This window comes from Sturnus vulgaris, chromosome 17 (assembly GCF_052056855.1).
Source record: "Sturnus vulgaris isolate bStuVul1 chromosome 17, bStuVul1.hap1, whole genome shotgun sequence".
Taxonomy (NCBI): Eukaryota; Metazoa; Chordata; class Aves; order Passeriformes; family Sturnidae; genus Sturnus; species Sturnus vulgaris.
In genome coordinates, this window is record NC_142259.1 from 12309877 (window position 1) to 12336804 (window position 26928).

Consider the following 26928-nt stretch of genomic DNA (forward strand, 5'->3'; position numbering starts at 1 on the left):
AAACAAACCCATGGAGGCTCTAAAACATCTGAAACAGTGAAGGTACCCAGGCACGCACACACACAGAGTTATTATTACTCTCCTTTAGCAGAGGCAGTAAGCAGAGTTTTCGATATCCTACTCTTGTTTACAGCATTCAAGTTATCCCATCCCATCCCATTATCCCATCCCATCCCCATCCCCATCCCATCCAGGACTTGTTTCCCAAAAGCTGAAGCCTGACAGAGCAGTGAGCCCTGAATTTACATATCCTGCCACTCCACAGTGTAGTTTATGCATTTGTGGATTTGCAACTTTCTCCATCAAGTTGCTTTGAACGGTGGAGGATGAAGAGAGGATATGAAATGTAGGATTGAGTTTGGACAAGCACCTGCCTTCTTTATGGAGCAGAAATAAGTAACATGATCCAACCCTTTTCCCTGGATTCTCATTGTCATTTCAAGGGCCAGGCTCTGGTGGACAATTTGAAAACTAAAACCTCTGTATCAGACTATACTGGGGTGAAAAAGCAACATGCCTCAGGTTGTACAGCTTGGAATTATTTTGGGAAGGGACTGCCTTCTTCTGTGCAAAGTGCAAGAAGGGTTGTGTCCTGAGACCACAGAACATTTTCATTTACCTAATCCTCCATTATTATATGGATTTAAGTCACCAGTAATACTTTTAATCTCTTCTGTGTTTTTTTTTTCCCCTGCAATGCTTTGCAGATTTTGCAACTTTTAGTATTTTGTAAGGTAGATCATAAATTTCATAGAGGCTGTTAGGAAACTTTTTGCTACTCTACACTTGTGTGGAGGCACAATTTGAGGATTAAATATCCATTAAAGGGTGAACATGTTTGTAGGGCACAGAGGTCTGATTCAAGTGGCCTTTTCAGCCCATATTCTTGGCTGGAATATATTTCAGACCTTCAGCTCTGCTGGGACAGGCACCCAGAAGCATGGAGCCAGTTGAGTCCAATTCAGCACTGGGGTAAACACTGGGGTATTGCCCCCTCTGGCTTCAGCGGGAGTTATAAATCCAGAGATTATTTTACCCTTCTTCTATTGCAAGCCAGGACTGGAAATGTCATGAAAACAGACCTTCCTGTAACAATTCCAATCCAGACATTCCTATTGCCTTTCCTTTTCCATCCTAATCATCACTAAATTGTACTGTAAGGTTTTTTGGGGGGGTATGTTTGTTTGTTTGATTTTGGTTTTTGTTTTTTATTTGTTTTAATTTGCCCTGCTTCCTACTAAGAAGGAAAGAGTTCAGAAGCCACCAAAAAAAAAAATCTTACAAAACAAGCCAAACTATGCCACGACCAATTTTCCCTGCGGAAGCATTTCAGACTGAAATATTCTGCCAACGGAAAAATACATTTTCACAATGAGGGATGGGAAGAAATGGTGTAAAAGCCGGCAGGAAGAGCTCTCCGTGCCGCACCTGCCCCCGGCGCTGCTGCCGAAGGAGGCGCGGGGGCGAGCGGGGTTTGGCTCCAGCGTCCCCCCCCCCGCTTCCCGCAGCACTCGCGATGGAGCAGTGACACCAAGCGGCTCCTGCCAACGCTGCTGCAGGCGACCTGCGGCCGGGGGCTGCTGGCCCGAGCTCCTCCGGGCACCGAGAACCGCCTGTGGTGTGACGAGAGGGACCCTGGCTCTGGCACACCTGATGGACCCCAACCCTCGCACACCTGAGGGACCCCGGCTCTGGCACACCTGAGGGACCCCCCCAATCCTCACATACTTGAGGGACCCTTGTCCTCGCACGCCTGAGAGACCCCGGTTCTTGCACACCTGAGGGACCTCAACCCTTGCACACCTGAGGGACTCCGGTCCTTGCACACCTGAGGGATCCCCCCAACCCTCACACACCTGGGAGATCCCAGTCCTCACTCACCTGAGGGACCCCGTGCCAACCCTTACACACTTGAGGGACCCCAGATCCTCACACACCTGTGTAACTCCCCCGGCCCTTGTACACCTGAGAGACCCCCCCAAATCCTCACATACCTGAGGGACCACAGGTGTGACACGGCTCCCCGACCCGCTCCCCCCTGGCCGGGCATTCAGCCCTGGTTCGATCTGTGATGCCGCATCTCCTTGTCCTCACTCTCATCTCTGCTCACCTGTCCCCTGCAGGTCTGTCCCAGCCGAATCTCGACTCCAGGCTGTCCCCGATGCTGTGTGACACTGCCAAGCTGTCCCCGGTGCCAGGCTGTCCCCGGTGCCAGGCTGTCCCAGGTGCCGTGTGACACCGCCCGGCTCCTGCCCCGCTCCCCGTGCGGACCCTGAGGCGCCCCCGGCCCCTCACAGCTGCTGCTGTTCCCACGCTCCGGCAAACCAGGCCACCCCAAAAACATCCCAATGGGATGTCTGGGTGTCTTACGGTGCCAAAGAGACGAAGCTTTTATGCGGGAGCATATCCACAAAGCTGGGAAGGGTCCGGGGCGTCCTGTGGGGGGGTCTGAGCGAGCTGGGAAGGGGCTCAGCCTGGAGAAAAGGGGGATCAGAGGGAACTTCTGGCTCTGCACAACTCCCTGACAGGAAGGGACAGACGAGGGGATTTGGGATTTTATCCCAGGGAACAGGGACAGGAGGAGAGGGAACGGCCTCAGGCTGGGCCAGGGGAGCTCAGGGTGGACAGCAGCAGGAATTTCTCATGGAAAGGGTGGGCAGGCATTGGAAGTGCCCAGGGAGGTTTGGATTCCCATCCCTGAAGGTGTCCAAGCAATTCCTGGAGGTGGCACTCAGAGCTCTGGGATGGGGACAATGTGGGCATCGGGCACAGCTGGGACTCGATAGGCTTGGAGGGCTTTTCCAACCCAAATGATTCCATGATTCTGTGATTTGGCATAAATTGGTATACACATATTGTGAGGGTCTCCGTTTTCTAGCCCTGGATATCACTGCATGTAAAAGAAAAGCAAGAATTCCATAGCACATCCATCAATTTGCTGTGCTTTGGCAAAACGAGTCACAATGTGTGTCACTGCTGCAAATTGCTTCTTAATTCTTTTATATGGGCATATACAGGTAAAAGCAAATATTTATTAAGTAGTCTACCTCCCAAAAATCTGCAGTTATTTAATAAAATCATTTCTTGAAATAGACCGAGACATTTAAAACGTTGTCACACATATTGCCACTATGATAGACAGAGATTTATGAAGAAATGTAAGATACACTGATTTTCTAGGTTTCTCTGTGAAATCTTCAGCTGAATATCGATTTGATTGGGATATCTCTGTATGGTTGCAATACCTGGATTTCAAATCCAGGAGTAACGATGGGGGCTCTCGATTTTGTGTAAGCTACAACTCCATTTGGAAATGAATGGCTTTATGAAAAAGCTGAGGCAGACTGACAGGTTTACCTGTTGGGCCAGAACTATCGCTCCTGGACAGTAATGTCAATTTCAGAGTGGGAATGCAAGGCTGAGAACAGATGACCGAACACCATGCGGAGCTTGTCGAATTTCTGAGATCAAAAGGTGCAACTGACACGACTGCATTTCATCCTGCAGACTGTGTAAGAGCGAAAACCCTGCCCTGTTCTGACCGCAGCAACAGAATGCCTTGCCCATCGCCAAGCGATCACACGGACTCGCATCCAACCCTCTGCCCTGGCACTGCCACCCCCCCGCCGGTCCCCAGCGCCCTTGCTGTGCCCCCAGGAGAACGCCAGGCCCTGCACACGGGGCTGGAGCCGCTGCTGGCGGCCCGGACAGCCCAGCCCGGGGGCAGAACGGCTCCGCTCCGCCGTGTCCTCGCTGCCGCCGCTGCCCTGCGGCTCCTCCGCCGGGCCGGGGCCGGGCCGGGAGCGCGGGGAGCCGCGGGCAGCTCCGGGCCTGCCCCGCTGGGGGCCGCGGGGGCCCGGGCGGAGCTCCCAGCGCTCGCTGCCCCCTCGGCCCTCGCTGCCCACGATGCCCCCTCAGCCCCCGGGCATTGGGGCGGGCGCGGCCCCGCTCCCACCGCCCCGGAATTGGCGTGGCCGGGGCGGGTGCGCAGTTCCGGCGGCAGCGGGAGGAGGGCGGGGGCCGGGCAGAGCCGCCGCGGCCTCGGCAGCAGCTGCAGCCGGAGCTGCCGGAGCGGCGCGGGGCGCCAGGCCCCCGCCATGGAGATCGAGAAGGAGTTCCAGCGGCTCGACCAGGCCGCCAGCTGGGCCAGCATCTACCAGGTGAGGGGCAGCGCCCGGCCCGCCGGGGAGCGCTGGGGAAACGCTGGGGAACACTGAGGAGCGCTGATTCCCGCAGCCTCCCGCTCCTCCCGCTGCCCGCGATGCCGCCGGTGCTGCTCCGGCCCCGAGGGCCAGCCCAGCCCTGCCCAGCCCAGCCCTGCTCTGCCCTGCCCGGGCACCGCTCGTTCCCCGCCTCAGGAGCACAGGGACCCCGGCCGGGCTGCACCCCCGGGCACAGCGGAGCAGGGCGGGGGCCGCGGGGCAGCCGCTGCTCGGTACTGCCCGCCCGGGACGAGCGGCGGGGCACATCCTCGGGCAGGGGCACATCCTCGGGCAGGGGCACATCCTCGGGTGTGAGCACATCCTCGGGCAGGGGCACATCCTGGGGTGTGAGCACATCCTCGGTTAGGAGCATATTGTCGGCTCTGGGCACATCCTCGGGTGTGAGCACATCCTTGGTCAGGAGCACATTCTCCGCTCTGGGCACATTCTCGGCCAGGGGCACATTTTCATCCAGGGGCACATCCTCGACTATGGGCACATTTTCATCTAGGGGCACATCCTCGGCCAGGGGCACATTCTCGGCTTTGGGCACATCCCCGCAGGAGCTGTTCGAGCTGCCCCTCCCGAGCCATCCATCGGATTTGTCTTTGAGTTAGAAGAGCAGCGAAGGGGGCATCAAAATGCATTTAGCTTTTCAGTCACCTTAATCACAGATCAGAGCCTGGAACAGCGTGCTGGCATTACTTGTGTAGCTAGCTGGTGCTGGGTTTTTATTGTATCCTTACTGCATTTAGATTTTTTGGTGATATTTAAAAGAACCCTGTGACAAACGTGAATGGTTGCAATAGTATTCCCCTTCTGCATCCAGCTTCACGTACAAGAAATTAATGCTTTTATCTTTAAAAGTTCTTCACACCTTTATCTGAAATGAAGTTTAAGAGAAGCTGAAATACATGAATGACTGGGCGGATTTGTTCAGTCAGATCAGGCAGCATTGCTGTAACATCCATTTGAATGTTTAAGCTGGTATATTGCATAAATGAATGACTTGAAGTTCATGCTTGCAACAGACCTTGAGCTTCTCTTCTTTAGGTGTGATTTTCTCTGGCAATAGACCAGTGAGAGGAGTGGTATAGAAGTGAAATAAATGGACTTCAGTTTCAGAATCACAGCAGGCAAGTTTTAGCAGCAGTAGCTTGCAGGGTGAACATCTTCAGTTGTGTGGCATTTAGAGAACAAGCATGAAATGTTGAGCGTGCTTTTCAGAAGGTCCATTTCCTACATTTCCCTTCCCTGCCCAGTGTCAGTGCTTGCTGACTGTATCAGTTGAAAGTCATGTGGATATATGACGTTATGTTTTTGCTGAACAGTTCTGGATGATTTGGTGTGTTGCAGACTTAGAGCTCAGGAAATGATTTTGAGTAATAGTGCTTTGTAATTGAAGCGGTTCATTTTTACAGGTACAATTTAATTACAGAAGTGAAATATCTAAGCAGAATGAGGGAATGGCCAATTTTCAATGAGGGATCAGCATTCAGTGATATTTTTGTCCTGCTCTCTTTGAATGATATGACTCAGTGGCCTGGTCAGTCTGTGGCACAGCATGAGCTTTGATTGAGGACTAAAATTCAATTTAAAAAAGGACTAAAGTGATTCCTTGATTTGCATCCAGCTATTGACAACACAGGGGGTGTGTTTTTCACTTGTTTTTTTTTCCCTGATTGATCAGTAAATATGTGCGTCTATGTCATGAAATTCAGTTTCTCAATGGCATCCTGCTTTGAAATAAGCTGTTGGTAATACCATCTTGGCAGGTCATGTACCTCTGGAAGAACAATGTACTTTTCTATAATCTGTGCTTTCGGTGTCTGAGCTGTGATATTAACAAAGCAGTTTTCCTCCAATGCTGAAGAATGCAGTAAGTAGAGCAACGTATGTGATGGGTGCAGAAAAACATCTTCCCCCAGGGTGATTGTTCCTGGTACCTCAGTGTTCAGGCTGTAACTGCTGGAATCCAGAAATGTTCACCAGTGTTCAGGTGAAGTGCACTGCAGCTTGCTCCTGTTCCTTGTCTCAGTGCGTTATTGAGATACAGCCCAGCATCTCCGGGAGGAATTAGCAGTGGCCAGGGAGGTGTGGCTGAGGGAGACTTGTCTGGGTGCCACATGACTTGGAAGGGTTAAAATTGTCCATGCGTCTTTTTTTTTGGACGAGCGGAAGCTGTGTTCAGCTATGATAGTACAGTTGGGAAAGAAGAGAATTTAGATTACCTTCTTTTTTTCAGCAGAAGTAATCACAGGATGGGGACACCAACATTTCAAAATGAAGACCTTGTTTAGGTGATTTTGTGACAGTATCTTGGGCGCTGCACAATAGTGGAACCATTCTCTATGCAGCTGGTCAGAGCAGGGTGAACAGTCATTAAGTTCTTTGTGTTTTGTTAATCTGAGGAGTTTTTTGAAGGTTTGTCTGGTTTTTAATACCCATTTCTGTCCCTTACTTTCCTCTAGATTTATTTGCTACAAGAACTATGAGCCATGAAATCCTGTGGAGGTTATTCAGGCCAAATGAGAAAAGGAATTGGTCAGGTTATGGCTGTTGCTTGTATTTTAGAGAAACATAAGCAGAAGAAAGGCACATTGGAATTAAAATCCTCTTCTATAAAACAATAAGTTAGAGGAATGTGAGCTTTACCATGTGCTAACTGTGGTAAAGGTGTGCAACAGAAAACAAAGCTTAAGGGTAAGTGAATGATATGCACCCTGCAGAAATATCGTTAGAAGCATCTATTGGAATGAAAAGCATTCACTGTGGAGATGTCACAACAAAAAACCCATACCCCAAAGCTAAGGAAAGCACAGTTGAGGCTTTTAGAGCAGGGGAGAAAAGTAGATATTTGTCCAAAATATCAAAGCAACACTGGATTGTCATTTGCTCATGGTGAGTGCAATATCAGATTTTTATAGTAATTTTACAAGCAGAAGTCTTTCAGAACTTCAGGAGATACTTAAGTTCCCTAACTGCTTACACAGGGTGATAGAATGAGATATTATCTTAAAAACACAACCCTCAAATACAGGTAGAGTTGCTTCTTGTGTTTATATAAACCAGATATGTTGACTTCAGTATGTTGGCCAATGATATTAACTTTGTTGTGCTTATCGGGAGCAGTAAAAATACCTCTGAATTATTTACTGATGTGCCATTCAACTGGGGATTCCATTCACTATGCATGGAGACAGAGCTGACATTTGGGGTCAGCTCATGCAGAGTTTTCCATGTGAAGGTAACAAAATGAAACTAAAATGTTCGCTCTTTTCTAGTTTTTATAGGTAGTGGAATATATAATAAGAAAGAACTGGATATAGTTTAGATTTTTCAGCATGTTTGGAAGTGAATATCCTGAAAAACAGAATTACCTTTCTCTGGAAAGCTGAAGCGTGCTTGGAGTTGGGTTTGAGGCTGTAAATAAGTGTTTCTTGGTTAATTTTTGAGGGTCTTTTAACCAAATATTAACATTAATATTAATTTTTCAAACCTCTCTAAACTAAACTAAAATACTAGAAGTTATGAGAATTTATGAATTTCATTCAGCCCATGGGAGGACGATAGTAAGGTATCATGGACATTTTGGATGTCAAGAGGGAAAAGGCATGGGAAGGTTTTTAGGTGTTTGCTGTCTCTGGAAAAATATTTGTAGTATATGTTGATGGATTTTGGTGCTGAAAGTAAACTGTGGAATGGTTGACCCTGAAGACTCGTCACAGCATGGTTGTGTTGTGTATTTAAAGTCAATGGACAGGAAGCCCTACAAGTGCTGTTGGTTTATAAGCTGCAGGAGCTGCAGTCTGAGAGCATTTGGGTTACTCCTTTGCTTGGGTGCTAAGCAGCAGATAAATTGTGGCACGAACATGACTTTTTATAAATGCATCTTTGTGCTTTATTCTGCCAGTTCTAGCTGCAGGTCTCTGCTTGCAGTGCCTTGCCACTGCTTAATTTGTGCTCTGTTGATTCATTCGAGGCTCAGCATAATTGGCTCTGGTTGTGGAAAGCTGGTTTAGAGCTCAGGGTTGCAGGGAGTCTCTGTTCCTGCAATAAGCTGAAGATATTCCATGTTTTCCTGTGTTAAACAGAGTCTTCCTCCACGTGTGCAGGGTTAGTGATGGAGAAGCAAAGTGGCTGTGGCTCACAAGGATCCTCCCTGGAAGCCAGAGCTGCTGTTTGGCTGCAGGTGCTGGCACCTTGGTGCCATTGGGACTGGCTCAGGACACTCTGCTGCCTGAGCTGGGTTTTACTGCTGTTTTTTCAGAGCAGCACCAGTTTGTATACTGCTGGAAGATCAGAGATTGGGGAAGTCCTTTATATCCAGCTACTGAGCCTCTTACCCTTGCTTTTTTCTACAGAGCTTAAAATCTAAATACTTAAACCCAGAGCTTCTGTGATATGCTGGAAGCAGAGCATGGAAAAACGGAGCCTGCTGTGGTTATCATTTGCTAAAAATATAGAAATCATACAGTGTACACACAGTGCTGACCTGCTTCTGAGCATTTTGGAAGGGTTTTTATGGTGTTAGTGTGTTCTTCCACATGGTACTGTTGCCTGCTCTGTGTGCTGGAAGCACAGATGTATGGAAGGAAACTGTTAAGGAGAAAGCAGTGCTGGCCACATGCCAAATGATGGTAAATTCAAATAGAAATAGCCCTTGTAAGCAGAGATAAATAAAATGTGGTAGTGGCAGACCAAATCTTTTTCAAACTAAAATAAGTTTTTAAATATGCTGGGTAGGTTTGAAATAACAGTTCATCCTATAGTTAACTAAACATTAAAATTAAATGTTTTCCTGTAATACTTGCTTTGCAAATAGACTTTCTCCAAGGGTTCTCTTTAGTTGAGACTTCATAAGATGTGACTTACACTGAAATATCACAGCTACTTTCTTGTAAACATGAAAATTACCAGATTTTAGATCAGTGCCACTTGCATGACCCAAATATCTGTTTGGATTGTGATTTTAGCCTCATTAAATACCTGCAGGTACTCAGTAATTTCTTCTCTGCAGTGCTCACAACAAACACAGCCTTGATCTGATCTCTGAGCTTGGGTGGCTGCAGCACTTACCATTGAGGTTTTCTGGGTTTTTTTTTTTTGTTTTTTTTTTTTTTAGTCATTGGTCAACTTGTTCCATGTTGATTTGCAGAAGAGGTGGTTTATTTCTCTCTGGTGCCAGGAGACATGCCCTTGCTGGTTGGACTGGGAGAGGCACTTTGATAGAGCATCCAAATGCCTTTGTGTGTTCACTTTGTAGATCGTGTAGTACAAATGCCAATTCATTTTCTACCAAACCCTGTGAATTCAGATGTGCTTTTTCTCTCACCCACACGGAATACAGCTAAGATTCAACAGCTTGCCTGTCATATTATACCGAGAAAAACTGGTAAAAGCAATTCTTGGAAATGCATGTGATTCTGCTAATAGTGATAGCTGATCTACTTTCAAATTGGGTTGTATTTTCTGCATTTAAGAAAGCAAGTTCATAGAACAGTAGTGAAAATTTTATATCCTGGTTGGGAAGGAAAATGAGCTGGCATAATCTGAAACTTTTAGACATGTTTTTAATTCTGTTTTTTCTTTTTTTTTCTTATTTTTAATTCTGTACACTTTCCATGTGTACAGTTGTCTCAGGTCTTGGTGTGGATGCTTTAGGAACGTGTAGTTAAGGGGTCAAAAGTCTCCACCTTCAGCACTGAAGGTGGAGAGATTAGTGGTGAAGATTTACCTGTTTCACTAATGATGAAGAGATCATTTAATCAGGATTCCATTTTTCTGTGCAGTCTTTTTCTTCTCCTTAGAAGGTTAAGACAGTTTCTACATCAATAGAAAAAGAAAATAAAGCTCCAATACAGCAGGTTTTGCATTCTGCCAATTTAGGCAGTTACAGAAAGGGCTCTGTGGGGTACAGGGGTGAGTGTGGAGCTGGGCAGGCAGAGGAAACCCTCCCCTCTGGGCTGAAAGCTCTCTGTCCTTCATGTACTAAAATAAAATAATTGCTACTTCAAGATGCTGCTCCATAGTACTATTCTGAACTTAAAGCAGCTGTTGTGGTTGTTATCTGTCAGGTGCTTTTGCTTGTATCTGAAGTTCCCAGAATTTTATGCTGCTTCTGTCAAGTACTTGATCTGTCAAGTACTTGATGCTGAGAGCCATCCTACAAAAGACACTCTGTTTCTCAGATTTTTTTCTATTTATATGGAACAAGTATCCTACAGATAAAGAGGAATGTTCTCATAACCTTCTTCCCTTGTGCTCAGTTCAGTGAGCATTGCTTGTTTATACCATTCCTGATCCCCCAGTAACAGGTTACAGTAACATAAACAGCGTGACCTTTTAATGCGATGGCAGGAAGTAAAATGTGAAATCTATTTTAAAAATGCATCTTTGACTAAGGAAGAGTATACTTCCTTTTTCTGACAGGAAAAATAACCCATGCTTGTTCAGAAGATCTCAATTCCATTTTACTGTGTGGGTCTTGTTTTTTCCACTGTCTTCTGTCCAGTCATTGCAGCTGCTTGAAGTAGGACCGAACCTCTGCCATCCTTATGAGGGATTGAATCTCCTTTCTTCACATTTGCACAGCCATCAGTGGCTAAAGATGGGGGCTACAGGAAAAACACAACTCTGACACAAGCTAGAGGTTGGTTTTAGTAAGAGGAACTTCTTCTGGAAAGAAGGAAAGGGTGGGTCATTGGAGCAAGAACTGGAAAAACAGTACATAGCTTAATAAACAGCTAAAATACATATTGACACATTTGACAGGATTTCCGAATATTTCCAGAAGTGGAAGAGATATGGGAAATTTTATCCAGTAAAGGAGTGGGAGTGGACAGCTACCCAACTCTGGAAAATGTTTTTGTTTTCTTCATTACGAGTTTAATTAAACTGGAAATCAACACTGTCACTTCTTTCTTAAACTTGTGCCAGTGGAGAACTTTCACAGTAAATTGCAGTTCCTACCTACAACTTCGTGATCTGTGGGATGTCATGAGCAAGAATTGTGTTTCAGCCTGTACTTTTTTTATTCCCAGTATTGAAACCTTCTCAGAACTGGCCTCAAGTGTTTCTCGAGCAGAGTAGATCTGCCCTGGTGCTGTTTCAGAGCTCCTGTAGGGAAGTGCAGGGCAGTGTGTGTTGGGAACCACCCAACCCCTTCCTCTGGTCCCTGCACGTTCCGTGGTGTTGGCAGAGCAGGCTTGGGGTTGGTGTGAGCACTGGGGCACTGCTCCCTGGCTCTGAGCAGCCTTCCCTGCCTGGCTCGTTCCTGATTTCCCTTTGGAAGCAGCTGCCCTGTGCTCTGCAGCAGTCCCTGGTAGCTGACACACCTCGTGGCAGGTAAAGCTGGGCAGCAGTGGCAGCCTGGCTGGTGCTGGGAGCAGCAGGGCACAGCTCTGCTGCCTTGCCCAGTGCTGGCCTGGGCACAGGGAAGCTCTGAGCACTTGGAGGCACAAAGCCCACGGTGCTCAGCCTTTCTCTGGAGAAAGGCTCAGGGGCTGTTTTCCTCTCCCCAACTTCTGGAGCTGCTTTGTCCTGTGCCCATCAGACTCGTCTGGTGCTCAGTAGAGGCAAAAAATTGGAACAGGAGGTTGAAAATATGTGGAGTCTTTAGAGCTGCTGAGTTGCTGGATTTATTAGCCCACATGAGAGCATTAGTGGACAGGTCTAATCCTACCAGACTTTTTAGAGCCTGTCAGGAAGCAGACGGAGCAGAAAGGTTTCATGGAAACTCCTGACTTATGGCTTACTTGTCATTGATTTCATGTTTATCATTTGTGGAAAGCTGACCATCAGGAGCCTCCACTGGGAGCCCAGCCCGTCAGACAAGGCTTTGCTTGGTCGCCCACACAATCCAGTGTACAGGATACTCCTCTGTGACTGACTGGCTGTCAGCAGGAAATTCCTCGTGTGCTGCTCTGCCTGCTGAGTTCCCTACCACATGAAATTTGGGGTGGTAAAACTGTTATGTGCTTATTATTTTCTAAAAGTAGCTAAATAAGTTCATAGTGCTACCCAGTTGACTCAAACATTGATTGCTTTCATGTAATAGCATCTACATCTTTTGGATTTTCTTGTACCAAAGTCTTTGCTAACAATGTGTTCTGCATATTAAACTCTCCCTCTCTTACAGGCAAAATTGTGTCTTGAAGTACTTACAGAAGAATAATCTAAAAATGCTTTGCCTTCAGCATTGTTAATGTGAAAGGAGACATTTGTGTGTGATTCTGATAGCTGATAACCTTTATTTGTGGATCAGTGCTCAGAAGCCTTTGGTGTAGCTGTCTTTTGGGGGGTGGGGATTGGAAAGGGATGTGATAGGTGCGAAGGGTTTATTTAAAGATATTTACTGCATTTTTTAGTATTCTTTTTTTTCTGTAAGTGTTCCAGATCTGTTCTACAGCTGCAAATGAGGATTTGAGGTAGACATCAAGTGATAAAGCATGTTTAGTCACAACTGATAACTGGCTTTGGCTGGCAGGAAGTGGAGCACGCGATGAGCAAGAGTCTGGTGGAGCTGGGGTGTGGTGGGCTCAGTGCAGCCCTGTCTGGGCTGGCAAGGAGTGCTGGAAGTAACAGGAGTCATGTGTTCCCAGAGAGGATACTGCCACTACAGGAGCTAGAAGTTGTGAGGGCTGGTTGGCTTTGCTAAATCAGCTGGTTTAGTTCTCAGAATTAATAAGTTTAAACTAGCAGGATGAGTAGATGTATGAGGTGGCAGAAGTGTTTATCTCATCTGATGCACACAACTGGCTCTCACTGCAGTCTGTTTCATTAGCATGGGGAGCACTCAGCAGTCCTTTGAAGGCCTGGCTTGTCAAGTTTTGCAGTGTTTTTCATGTGCTGGAGTGCAGAGTGCTAATCTGTCCTGCATTAGGATGTCTGTGAGCACTTACCTTGATGATGTGATGTCCCTGTTTAACACTGACATTTGTTTTTATAAACTCTGAGTTGCTTTCAGATGAGAAGATGTCCTCTACATCTGGGCATGAAAGCTCTCTGTCCCTGCAGTGACTGTGAAAACATCCTCTAAAAACACAGGATTGGTTCTGTCAGTGTCTTGAATCATTGCTTTGCAGCTTGGAGAACTAAAAATACCGAATACATTTTAGCTTTAAAGGTCTGGCTGGTTTGGGGTTATGGGAGGGGTTGTCTTTATGCCAGCTCCAAGGCTTGTTTTCCATAGGTGGATTTTCTTACACATTTTCTTACACATTTGCATCTCTGCTGTATTTAAGGGTTAAGTTTCCCTTTCCAAAAAACATAGTGGCTTTTTCTCTCTGACCCTCTGAGCAGTTTACTACTCTGGAAGTAGTTGGATAAACATTGTGCTTTTGTGTGCAACTTCTGTTAAACCTTGGTGCAGAACAGAGGTGTCCAGGCATCCTGCCCCAGAGCCAGTGGGGGCTGGCCAGTCCTTGATGTCCCAATCAGTGCCACCATGCTGTCCCCATCCTGCCACCATGCCCTGGCCAGTCACACAGGGGTGGGTGGGGAAACAACTGAGGTGTTTGACTTACCCCAAAACTCTGGTTGGGCCATGGACTGGGATCTGAGCAGCTCAGGTTCAAAATGCTGTGAGGTTTAATATTAACCCAGCTTAGTTAGATTGCTTTCCTAAACACAAATTAGACGGTCATGTGGAAAACCAGGAGTATCCTAATTCTGCTTTATCTAACATCTGTTTTCAGCAGTACTGTTTGTTCTCAGCAGGTTTTTGTGTGCATTGCAGTAGCTTGGCAACCTGTAGGTTGCACCATTCAGTGAATTCAGTATGGTTTTAATCATCACTACAATTTTCCTTTCCAAATTTGAATATTCTAACTACAGTGAAGTGGGCATCTGTGATTATAACTGCAACCACCACGTTAAGCAGATCCCAACTGAAGCAAGCTGTTCCTACACATTTTAATCCAGCAAATTCCTTCAATTGTTGTCCAAAAGTCTTTGTCTTAACAAAGATACTTAAACCTTCTTTCTGGAAATAGTAGTTAAGCAGTTGCAGCCACCTCAAGTTCCCAAAGAGGGATTTGGGCAGTGTGCTGAGAGCCAAAGCTGCTGAAAGCAGGGCTGGGTGCTGGTGTTGCTGCAGGAGCTGAGCTCGAGTTTGACCTTTCCCTGCATGCAGAGGCATGAACCTGCATTGTGCAATCCTGGTAATTGTACATTCTCTTTAAACTCTTGGAATCTTGTTAGGTTAGAAGTGATAAAAAGCTTTTATTAACAATGTAATGAGCATGCTTTGGAGAATGAATCTGCAGTTCCATGGCCTGTCTACTTACTAATGGCCAGCATGGTGAAATGTTCTTTTGCCATAGATCAGAACTTGCTGGAGTTTAGTTTTACACCTTTAATTGTAGGGAGCAAACAGAAGTCAGGGGAGAGACCCACTGACATTGTGGAGCTGGTACCTGTGTAACACATGGTTCATCATACTAAATGCATGGGGTTCCTTGGCCCTAAATTCAGTTTTCTCCCCCCATGCATCTGACTTAAAGACTGCATCTCAAGAAAGCCAGTAAAGCAGTGCACAGGACAAACATCGTCAAGGAAATGGAGTTTGCCACTGAATAAGATGTAGATGATGATATTTTTTTTTTTAAAGGTAAAACAAAGTTCACAATTTCCTATATAACAATTCCTCCACTCCCTTTCTGGTGTGTTTTAGTACTTCCTCTACATGCAAACTTAAACTTGGAGAATTTCGATGGAATTAGTAGAAAGTTGGGAATATGGCTGTTGCTTGTCCCATGGTATTCTAAACAGAAAAATAGCACTGACATGGTCTGAACATGTGCCCCACTGTAGCCATGCTGTGACTGTTTCATTAATGTGTGCATATACATTGGAAAGTTCACTTTAGCTTTTAGATCCACGTTGGAGTACTCAGTGTGAATGAAATTATTTATGCACAAGGACACCCCTTAGCCGTGAGGGAAGAGAAATTGACTTTAAATTCTGACTTTGCTTGCTCAGTGTTTCAAAGTAATGAGCAGTTTACCTTTCTCTGTGGGAACTGGGCCTTGTCTTTCCCTTTCAAGGCAAACTCTTCTGAATGCTCCAGGTAGAGGGGAGTTTACCTTATCAAATGAGAATATTTGCCTTTATAAATGAAACACTTCAGAAAGAGTCGTGGGGAGTCTCTAAAGTCTGAATATTCTGTTGCATCTGGTGTGGTAACAGCATTGTGCTGTGAAGGCTAATTTAGTATGATAGTATAATTTAGTAGGTTTTGGAGAGGGAAGGAATCTTTGGGGCTCTTATAATATGCAAACTAATGAGAGGTTACAGTGAATACAGCTGGTTCTGGCCAAGCTGACTAAGCTAGGAATTCAAATTACTATTTTTAGTCATCTTACAAGGTCTCTAGTTTTCAATGATACCCATGTTATTATTTCTAAAAATTATATTGTTGTGTACTTATCACCCTGACAATAAGCATTTTTAGTGCAAGCAGTCCATTACTTTTTAAATCGAGCAAAGTGTTTGCAGTTATGTGAGATACTCTGAAGATAGCTTCAAAATCACATTCTCTACTAAGCTTTGTTTGGAACTTTCTGCAAAGATTACTGGATGAGAAAAAGCATTCCTCAAAATCTGAATAGACCTACTTCCTGCATAAATTTGTTGCTTGTAAAAAAAAATCAGTCTAATTTTAACATAGCATATGGTAAGCTGGTGTCTAAAACTGCTTTAACTGGCTGTACTTTCTAAATGCATATATACCTCGTTAAACTCCAGATAAGTATTAAAGAAAAACCATTGTAATTTGTATTTTCTTCTGTGAACACCAATAGCTTGCTTACCCTATCCTATAAATTATAATAGATAAGATCTGAGTTTAGTTTTAGTCCGTCTTGGGGGTAGAAAATGAGGCTCGCCGATTTATTCTGTTTTCACAAAATCCTGTTTCCATGATGGTAATAGACTTTCAAAGCAACTCAAATCAAGAAAATAAAAGTGAGGCAAACTCCCGAAGTTCTGATTCCTAGGTAAGAATCCTTTTGTTTCTGGCTTTGTGTCATCACAGGAAATGCACCATTGAGAGTTAATCTGGAAGTGCTTTTGTATTTAAAGGAGTTCCTCAGCAGAAATGCCAGAGGAATGCAGGATTTGCAGGATTCCCAGGGCAGGCTCTGAGCTGTGCTCCTTTCCAGGGCCAGTTCTCTTTTCCACAGCGCTCGTGATGGGCAGGGGAGCTCATCTGAAGCTTTCTTCCCTTGCCTCCAGGAACCAGGGAGGAAAAGCATTCCTACAAGAGCCTAAAAAACTGCCCGGAGAAATGGCCTCCCTCCTGAAAGGAGAACTGCAGGGTTGTCCCAGCACAGCTGCTGGTCACAGCCAAGGGCTGGATGGAGTCCTGGAATGGTGGTGAGGAGCTCCCAAGTGAGAAACCGAGGGGTTGGAGCATCCCAGAGAGCTAATCCTCCTGGAGAGCACCAGCAGCATCCCTTAGCACAAACACCAAGAGGTGTCTCCTGCCTGGGGACTGTCCTGGGCACCCTCCTCAGGGAGCACAAAATTTGGAGCAGAGGCTGTAGATCAAAATCCCTGCTCTAGAATAAGGTCTCATTCTCACTGAAACCCTTTAATGAAGGCAGAGATGTTTATTTTGGAATATAACGACAGCAACAAACTTGACATTAGGGTATTCAAAGGACAGTAGCAGTGATGTGAAAAAATCTGTGGTATTTTGCTTTGTAAACCTTAGAAGTATATTTTTGTAGCTCTGAGTCTCTGATGAGCAAAATATATTGTGTGTGCACGTTCTCACAGCCAGCCCATGTTTTCCCTTTGCAGCAAATGCTGATGGTGTGTTAACAGCATAACAAAAAGGAATTGATGATAAGTCTTGGAGTGTACAAAATCTCCTGCTTCCCCTATTACTCACTGCGTGTCCTGTGGTTTTGGGAGGTGTTGTAAGGTGCCAAGTCAAGTTGTTGAATTTGTAAAGAGCTTGATAAGTAAATAAGGGAAGTGTGGAGCTCTTTGACAACTCAGATTTTCTGTTTTCAGGCACACGTGGTTCTGTAAGGCCTCTGAAAGTTTTTTGCTCTCACACTGTCTCTGTGTAGACAAGTTTGTAATACGTATTTTGAACACCCACCAGAATTTCTGAGGTCAGATTATTTCCTTTTTTCAAGTAGTAATGTAAACTACTTTGGTCATCATTACTGGTAACCCCTTTAATGTAGTCAGTGGCCCCTTTCAGGAGAGGTGTCTTGTTTTCTTCTGAGGAACCTCCTCATTTCTCTGTGACACAATCAGTGCTGCAGAGTGGGCTGAGAAATGTGAGAACCATTGTCCCGTTTGCTAAATGCAGGGTTAAAAATCCTTGTGATCTTTTTCAGGGAATCACATGCCTTCCGGGGAATTGTCCTAGTGCTAAATGTATGGGTATAAAATCAAACTGAAAAAAACACCATCATCACCACTAGGAGACCATTTAAAAAACCTTCACTTTTTCTGACTTGTTAGGATTGCCTTGAGGATTAGAACTATAGAATGTCCCAAAGCTTGACAAATAATTTATCTCTACTGGATAAGCAAAAATGATGGATTTAGAGATGCTGGCTTTGTAGTAGCTGGAAGTTTTAGCCACAGCACAGGTGCTTGTGCATTTGTAGGTCCTGTACCTGTCCCTGAGGGAGTCACAGCCTTACTCCTGACTCAACTCCTGGTGCTTCTTGGCTGCTCCCTAATTAGTGTCAATTAGGAATGAAAGGGAAAGCTAATGAGTTGGTGAGGCTGTGTTCCCAGGAAGGTGTGGTGGTGTTTTGGGAAGGTTTGTCCTTTCCCTTCACTAGTGGATCATGGCAGTTCTGGGGCATCACCCTCTGCTCGGCAGCTCTGGGCTGCGTTTTGCTTTCATGGAAAAACCTCCCAGCACAGCAGGAAGGCTGTGGGAGCTCGTGTTTTGGGAATGCAGCTGCCTCTGGCCAGCCCTGCTGGGCTCAGGTGGGTTTGGTTTTCTCTCTGAGCATGGTGGGTGCCAGGCAAGGAGCTCTCACATGTGGAACCTTGTGTGGGAAATGATCTCCACAAGGTTAAGGTCACTTGGGAATTGCAAACTGGCCTTTTCCTCTTTGACATTTCTGGTATTTTAGCAAAATGTGCACATCACAGATGAGCAGATGTGAGTGTGGATGGGGAATATTGGACTTGTCTAATTATCTGTTATTGTGACTGGCATTTTAGAGATACCAGTTGGTAACCTAGATGTGTTAAACTCATGTAATCTCCAAAAGGATTAAAAAGAATGCTGTGGCAGTTCTGCAACTGTGTGAGTTTAAACTGCTGATGAGACAACTACACAAATGTTGGCATTTCTTTTTTGAAAAATAAATCGAACATTTGCAATCTTATTTTGTTTCTTTAAAATATTTGTCCTGAGTGAAATGACTGCGGTGTTTGTGTGTTAAACAGCTAAAGTGCTGTGCTGTTTGTTTGGCTTTTAGTCAACACACTTTCCAGGAAAAGGTGAAAGGACACAAACACCACAGACGAGTTTCGGTTGTAGCTCAGTGCATGTGAAGTGCATTTCTCTAATCTGAAGTGAAGGCTGTTTTTAAAAATCTTCATCGAGGCTGAATAGGAAGAGTGGAACTCAGATACTTAGGGCTGGTTTTAAGCTCACTTGTGATATTACTCACAGAGCTTGTTGTGTGTCTGTGTGCTCCTGCTCATTGCAGTGCTGCTGGCACAGCTCATTAGATGAGTGTGTTAATGATCTTCCCCAATTTAGGGGGCCTTCAGCTATGACAGATCCAGCACTAAACAAGGGCCTGCAATCTCCTCAGGCAGAAGGTGGCAATGTCCTTCTCTGCTGCTACAATACTTAGTTCTGCAGTGGCCTTTCAGGTTCCTCCTCAGCTGTAGGTGATGCCAGATATTCTGCACATTGGTATTATCGCAGTGGGCAGTGTGCCAGCATGCCCAGCTGAATGGAAGAGCAGGATGTGTTCAGAGCCAAGAGTCTTTCATACACTGGGATCAAAAATGGGAGAAAAGGAAAAAGGATCTGTAAAGATCTGCTCAGCTTTTAACTGGTAAGGCTTCAAATGTGTTACCTGGTGAGGAAGCAATGCTTACATTTGATTATCTTATTTCCTTATTAATCAGTTTCGTTCATTTGTTTTAAGATTACATGGTGGTAATGGATTATGCAAGATTTGGGGGACAGTAGAGTCTTGCTTTCTTAACATGAACTGAGGTTATCAGCACCATATCTCTGAAAGAGAGTAGAGGACTCTGAGTGAGTATAGGTGAAAATTCCATGGTAAATTATTCCATGGTTCCTATTTCATAAAGCGAGAGATTCCCTTGAGAAACTCTGCAGTGGAGGGCATTTCTTGTCCTTTTGTTTCCAATTTGAATCAAACGATTTGCAGCTTGTCTGAATTCTAGAAAATACCTTTGATATGCAGCACGTGGAAAGGTGTGAGAAGTGTTTCTTATCCCTCCCTTACATTCTAGCATTTGCAGAGTTCTTGTCTTTTTTTCTGCCCCAAAGCCTTGGATTTTGTTCGTGGGTTTGGGGTTTTTTTTTTTGATGGTAGCTCTGTAAAAGCTATAATGCTCTTAGACAGCTTGTGAGATGTCAGAATGAAAATATTAGGTAACTAGGAAAGCAGGACTGTTTATAACCACAGTTGTCAGTCTGTGAAGCCTGGAATACCCTACAGGCCAGCAATGATACATTTTTAAACTCACACAAAACCCATACTGCAAACAAATTAAGGTCTGGATTTGCTATGCAGACTAAATTCCTTTAGGAGTTATGTGGATATCTGGTCTGTGGGATGCACCAGTCTGTTTGAGACGAGGTTAAACCAAAACTCTTTATGTAGAGACCCCTGATGTTTGGGCAAACCAAGATCTGGATCTCATCTCCGTGGTTATTTTTCTTACAGAAGAAGAGCAACTGAGTTAGAACCTCTTGACACTTTAATGAGAGTGTGGTTTATTTCCTGGCACTGACTTTGTTTGATGATACAGATAGCAAAGCTTTGCTTTTGCACAGCAGCTGTCAAGAAAAAGCCATTTCACATTCTTAAATGTCTCTATCCTTCCAATAATGTCCAAGATGCACTTCTGGAGCTGACTGACTATCTGGGAGGAAAAATAGGGATGGATGTGAAGAAGAAGAAGGGAACTTGAGTTGTTTTCTTACTCTCACACTCTATTCAGTTGTTTCCTGTTTTGGCAGTGAGTACATGGCTACAAAACAGCAGAAGTAGAGTGTTCCTGCCAGCAGCTCTGAACTTCTTCTGTTATGGGTCATAAATTTCAAGGACAAACTATATTTTGAACTTACTGAAATTTGAGAAGTCTCATGTAATTCTTTAACCTGATACTGAAGTTTAGCTCTTTGATTTCTCTGTCCCTGCTGCAACATTCAAAAGAACCAGAACTGAAAAATCAGTTTTTGCCCATTGCAGATGGCACTGAAGCAATCTGAGCAGCTGAATTGTGCAGTATTGCTGTGGTTTATTGACAGCAGTGCCTTCCCTCTGGGAAGATGCAAAATAAATGCACTGGTAAAGTTTGGAAGTGACACAAGTCTGTGGCTTTGTCCCTTCTGGAAGCACAGCCAAGCCCTGACAGCCATTCAGGTGCAGGTGTTCCCCTGCATTTCCAGGGTGCAGTTATGTCCCTGATAAAGTGGAATAAATAAAGCACTGCAGGGTTTGCTGTCAGAAGCCTCTCTCTCTCCAGTGAGGCATGTTGGAACTGGTCAGTGGTGAGAGACAATCTGTAATACCTGCTAGCTGTGATAAATATGGGCCTGGGAAAAATGAGCCCACTTTTGCCACGTGTTGATATGATTTAATAGGGCAGTCATGGCCAGTTTACATTCTCCTGGGGGGTTATTTCCGTGCTCCCAGCAGCTGCCTGCTGTCACAAACCCTCTGTGCCACAGCCTGCTCCCAGTGCCCGGGCACTGCTGAATTAGCAGGGGGCTTTCTAGGAAACCGTGTTGCAAGTGTGTGATTTCTTATTTATTTGTTTATTTTAACCTCCTGTTATAGTGGTGTTGAACTTTAAACAAGCCTGTCCTTTCCTCTCTGTGCTGCTCTACCTCAGGGAGAGGCTTGACATAGCAGGCAACTGGTTTATTTTTTTTCTTTTTGAGGGAGATTAGTAAGCAAATCAACTCTACCATATCTTGGTTGAAAGCAAAACTAGGAGACCAGATAAAATGTTTTTAAAGGGTATTAAAATCCACATTTATTTCACTTAGCTGGCTAAAATTCTGCAGCTGCTTGTTAAGATTTATGTTGTGTAATGCAGTTGTCTGTTCATTTATCTGATCTTTAGATGACCTTCCTCTTACCTACAGCTTACATCTTCATTTCTTGTTCTTGCCCAAGTATCCTGATGTAAAGCTTAATGTAGGGTAAGAAATCAAATCTTCCTTGTCAGAGTGGGTTACACGAGCAGTTGTGTGCATTATATCTTCATGAATTCTTTTGTTGGAGAGTGAGTTCAGGTTGCTCTCTCCCGTGCTCAATCTGAAGACCTTTTCCCATTTGTGTAAAGCAGGTGTTTGTTGTGCATCTCTTGGTACTTGCTGCTTTTCTTGTGCTCTTCTCTACAGGGCTTTGCAGCCTCATTGGATTGTAGGGATGTTTCCATTCTGAACCAGCCTGGAGTGACATCTTGGGAAAAGAGCACCTTCCACTTGACTTTATTGTACCTTCTTAACTTCCACCTTTTCCAGCAGTATCGTGTCATCACTTTTTTCAGTGGCAGCTTTAAGAGGAAACCTGTTCTTTAAGCTAAGATTACTTCTTTATATAAGTCTCTGTATAATTTTTGTGAATTGCTCTCCTTAGTGTGAGTGCCTCAGTAGATGGATTAGGAACAATTCTGCAGCCACTGATAAGATCTTGGCATTTGCTGCTTCCCGGAGGAGCAGAGCTGCTAAAATGACAGTAAATTGTTATCTGTGAGTCTGAGCTGCTCCAGGGTTTGTGGTGCAATTAAACTGTGATCAAATTGAGCCCTGCTGCAAGGCTTCCCGGGGAGTGTCTGCTGAAGACATTGAGACTGCCCCTTTAGTTCTGTTCTAAATACTGATACACAAATCTACACAGTGTGCTTGAGTGGCTGTTGGCATGGCCACCTCTTCCTGTGGTGGTGATATAAATATATTACACAATATTTACTTGAAGATTTTTAGGTGCATCTTCTCTTTCTGAATCTCCTGCTGGTGTCTGAACAGGATGGGGAAAGTGAAGCCCAATGTGCTCAGGGCTGCAGGAGCTTCCCTTTAGAAGAACAGGGCTTCAGCAGGACTTCCTCTTTCCACCCCTGAAGTATTTGGGGGACAGGACTCAAAACCAGGAGATGAGTGACATGAAGTGACTCATGCTCCAAACCCAAAGCATTTGACTTTGGAAAACTGACTTCAGTTCTAGCCCTTCCTCTTTAAAGTTTTATATTGCATGACCTTTGCAATGAAATGTCGAGCTTCCTTTTTGACAGGCAGGATCTCTGCAGTGTGACTGGGTGTGATTCAAGAAGGTGTTTTGTAACTCCCTGCCTTCATCCACTACCTTCAGTTCTCGTGACATGACTGGCTTCAAGTTCCTCAGAGCACAATAATTCCATGCTGTGGATGAGTCTGATTTCTCCAGCCTTGTGGTACTGTTAGGAACATGTTCTGCACCCCCCTGACAGCAGTGAAGTGGTGTCAGTGATGCTGTGGCTCCAGCGACCAGGACCAGCAGTGTTTGACCAGCTCAAACCCCTGGCACAGCTCCTGAGGGTGACTCCCACGGGCACTGCCTTGTTTCTCTCCAGCCTTTTTCTCCGTGGAAAGCAATTACGTTTCCACTAAAGTCAGCTTCACATCCTGGAAGTGACCTTGGATGAGAAATTTTCTCTGGTCACTTTAGATGTTCTAGCAACTTTTGTATCCAAAAAAAAATCCCCAACCAAAGCTCCAAAGCACTTCCCCCCACGTTGCTGAGGAGAATGTGCCCTGTGTGATGTCCAGGCATGCCTGCTGTCCAGGATTTTCTGTTTCACCATGTCCATCACACTCAGCAGGGAAGTGCTGGGTGCTGGCTGGCTCTTCACACGAGGCAGCAGCTTGCCTGTTGCCATATCTCATATCTCCATCCCTCTTTTGTTACCATCCCACCCCCGCCCTGTGCTTTTTCCTGTTTCTTGAAACATGCTCCAGAAATACACTGCTGTTTTTAAATAGTCTGCTGCAGGCACACAAGTGACTTCTTTCCATTTTCTCTGTGCCTATGGGAGTTCAGCATCTCCTAGAACTCCATTATTCTCCAAGTACCTTTAGGCACCGTGGCATCTTGAAAAAGATCTGATATTTGCTGGTGAGGTAATAGCCAGCTCTCTATTCCCTGCACAATAAATTGCCACTTTCAATTCCTGAAATGCTTGATGTTGGTGTTTGAATCTGTGGAACTCCTGGGGACTGGCAGTAGTTTGTGTGTGCACATATATGTGGATGCTTCAGTGTAATATTTTTGTATTAGAGTTCCTTTGTATAATTCCATTTCTGTAAGGAAGCACTTGGTCCATGTAGTTTTAAAAGAGGAGACAGTTTTTTTCAAATCTGTTAATGCTGTGAAATGAAACTGTGTATTAGTGCTGCTGCTAAAACAGCCCAGTATTTACAGAAAAATTCCTCTGGGATCTTGGTTTGGTTTGCATTTTGATGCTTTTATAATATGAATCCTAAGTGGGAGGGAGTTGTGTTGGTTTTGGGTGTTAGGGATTTTTAACACATTTGGGAAATGTGGTTAGTGATCTAGAAAACCATTTTTCCTAGTTCCCTGGTTTTTTTTCTCTTGTTCATCCTGTACAATCAATACAGAAGAATAAATCCCTGTCAAGTACGAGTCACCAACCTGGTGTCATAGACAGATTTCTGAAAACACCCATTTTTAGCTGCCTCATGTTTGAGATATTAGGCTGTGACAGTCCAGATCATATTCTCCAGACTGCATTCTTCATAAGCAGAAATACTGGCAGCCATGTGTTCAGTTATAAAAAGCTGGCAGCTGATGTCAGCCCTTATTTCAGTTTCAGAATACTGTGCTAATTTTGGGCAGCTTTATGTAAATCAGAACTCTTCTGCTGACATGTAGCATTCAGGATAAATTGGTACATACCTGAATAATGCAGCAGAAGAGATAAGCAGGTAATGTGCTGCAGTGGATGGCCCACTTGAAAAAATCTTGAGTGTTGTACATGATTCTTTATATGCAGAACTGTGCTTACACAATATTTATTTATAATGTGAAATTCTTTTTCAGCAAATTAGAACTCCTGTTCAAGAACAGCAGAATTCTTTTTATTTTAACTTCTGAAATTGTCTCAGCTGAGCTATTACATGCATCTGAAAAAGCCTAACTGGGTGATCTGTTTGAGATGTTACATCTCTTTTAGCTGAGCACATGAATTGGTACAACTGACTTTTACCAGGAACATCTTACTGATAACTCAAGATAATGATGGAAGTGGTCTTAGACAAATCACCTCTGTGTGTGTGTGATGCCAAGGGGGGTAAACAAGTTCTTTTCTATCACAGTTTTCACTGCAGGGTTGACATTTTCACTGATGCTGCAAACAAAGGCTTAAAGCAGTTTGTGTGGAAGTGCTCTGGGGCAGAGGCCCTGCTCCTTCAGGAGCTGAAAGGCATTATGTCTGGTGAATGTTGTGCTACTTTATTATGCAAACTAATAATATTTTAATAACTAATGTTAGTGTTGTATTCTGAGAAATTTAAACTGGATTCTTAATTTGAGGCCTAAAGTGCTTTCTGTCCAGAATTCCCTCACATGGAGATGTGAAGTCAGATGGGTATTTGGCTTAAAATAGCTGATGGTATGAAATTAGATGGATTCATACCTAACTGGGTTGGTTTTTTTCTTTGTTTCAGGACATCAAGCATGAAGCCAGTGATTTTCCATGTAAAGTGGCCAAACATCCCAGAAACAAAAATAGAAATAGGTACAGAGATGTCAGCCCCTGTAAGTACACTTTCTTTTCCATTGTTTGTAAGACAGTTGACCTCTAATAACTTCTCACAGCTAAATGTTCTTTGTAAGGACAAGATTCTTTTAGGTGAATAATCACCCAAAATAGCTCACTTTGTTATTAATTTATTTAATTGTGAGATTGGTGTCACAGGATGCTTTTATACCCACGGGGTTATACTAGAGCAGCACACACTCCTGTCATCCCAGGGACAGGGACAGTCCCACTGCCACCTGCCCACACCTGGCATCCAGGGCTGCAGTCACATGGTCAGAAATAATATCTGATGGATCTGGTCCAGAAATAATATCTGATGACTGTGGCACTGCAGGGAGCTCCCAGGAGGTCCCAGGCCAGATGTTCAGCTGCTGTCCCAGGCCAGATGTTCAGCTGCTGTCCCAGGCCAGAGTGCTGCTCTGTGGCACAAAACTTTTCTGGCTTGGTGCTTAAAAGCTGCTGAAGCCTGTGGGGCAGTTGACCAGAAGAGAAACGTTGTTGCACATAGTTTGCTTTACTAAGCAGTTCTAATATTTGAGGTTGTGAGTAACAAATTCCTTCTTGCCTTTAGATAATCCTGTTCCCAGTCTGTTTGCTTTCTTGCAAAATGTGGGAACCCTTGCGTGTATTGAGATTTTTTTAGGTGATGGTTTGGTTTCTTTAGTCCCAAATCAAGCAAGTGGCTAACAAAAGAGCAAATAATTTCCATTTGCTGTATTTCTGGAATTTTGGTAATTTTTTCTGTACATGAAAGGGTGGCTAGGTTGGGAACAGTAGCTAAATGTCAGTAAGAATAAAAGGTCTCTGTCCTATTTGCCCAATATATGTTTAGATAAACTTTTAACAGCCTTGAACAAGCTGTTAAAGATTAAAAAAAGAGCTGAAAATAAATATAAAAAGCTGAAAAGATAAGCAGTTGTGCAATTACATTTATTTAAAACAAGCAAGTTGGTAAGTGTATAAATAGGTCAGTGTGATCTGGTTTGCAGATTCAGTGGGGATTATTTCAGATAAACTCTTCAGTGCTGCAGTGTGAGGTGTGAGCTCACTGCTCTGCTCAGCTGCTGTTCTTGCAGTGCCCTGGCTGGGGCTGAGCTCTCCATTCCCCAGCACAGCTCAGGATGTGCATGCACTGTGCTGTGCTCATATTCACAATTTCACACAACGTGTGAGGCCATTACAATGTTAATTGTATCAATTAACCAGTGTTCTCTCCTTGTGCTGCAGTTGACCACAGTCGAATTAAGCTAAACCAAGGTGACAATGACTATATCAATGCTAGTTTGATAAAAATGGAAGAGGCCCAAAGGAGCTACATCCTTACCCAGGTAATTGCTGGCAGTGGATAATAAAAATCTTACATGGCTGGAGTTGTTTTTCATGGGTTTTTTGTTTGTTTTCTTTATTGTAAAGCTACTGAAGTGCATACAAACATCTGTGTGTGTATAAAAGTCACTGCTTTTCCCTGAATCTGTCAATTCCACACTTATCTGTATAACAAATTTAAAAGTACCCACATACCCTGTTGTCTTATTCTGAGAGCCAGCAACTGTGCCAGGCTTCTTGTTTGTCCTGAGTGTTCAGTTCCCTGGAAACTGTCCTGATCTCTAATCTTGGCTTTTTTTTTTTTTTTACCCCTTCCTCCCACACTTTAGATAAAGGTGGACTGGGATTAATATTTTCAAGTGACAGCTCTTCCTTC

General features: G+C 44.4%; 1 protein-coding gene across 1 annotated transcript in view; it reads left to right on the forward strand.

Annotated features, from left to right (window-relative positions):
- The first annotated feature begins 4006 nt into the window (after nt 1-4006).
- Nucleotides 4007-26928, forward strand: part of PTPN1 (protein tyrosine phosphatase non-receptor type 1) — a 31168-nt gene continuing 8246 nt past the window's right edge. Inside the window, exons 1-3 of the mRNA XM_014876088.2 lie at nt 4007-4160; nt 25132-25222; nt 26454-26554. Of these exons, the coding sequence (XP_014731574.2) occupies nt 4098-4160; nt 25132-25222; nt 26454-26554 (255 nt within the window). The 5' untranslated portion in view covers nt 4007-4097. The remainder of the gene's footprint in view (nt 4161-25131; nt 25223-26453; nt 26555-26928) is intronic.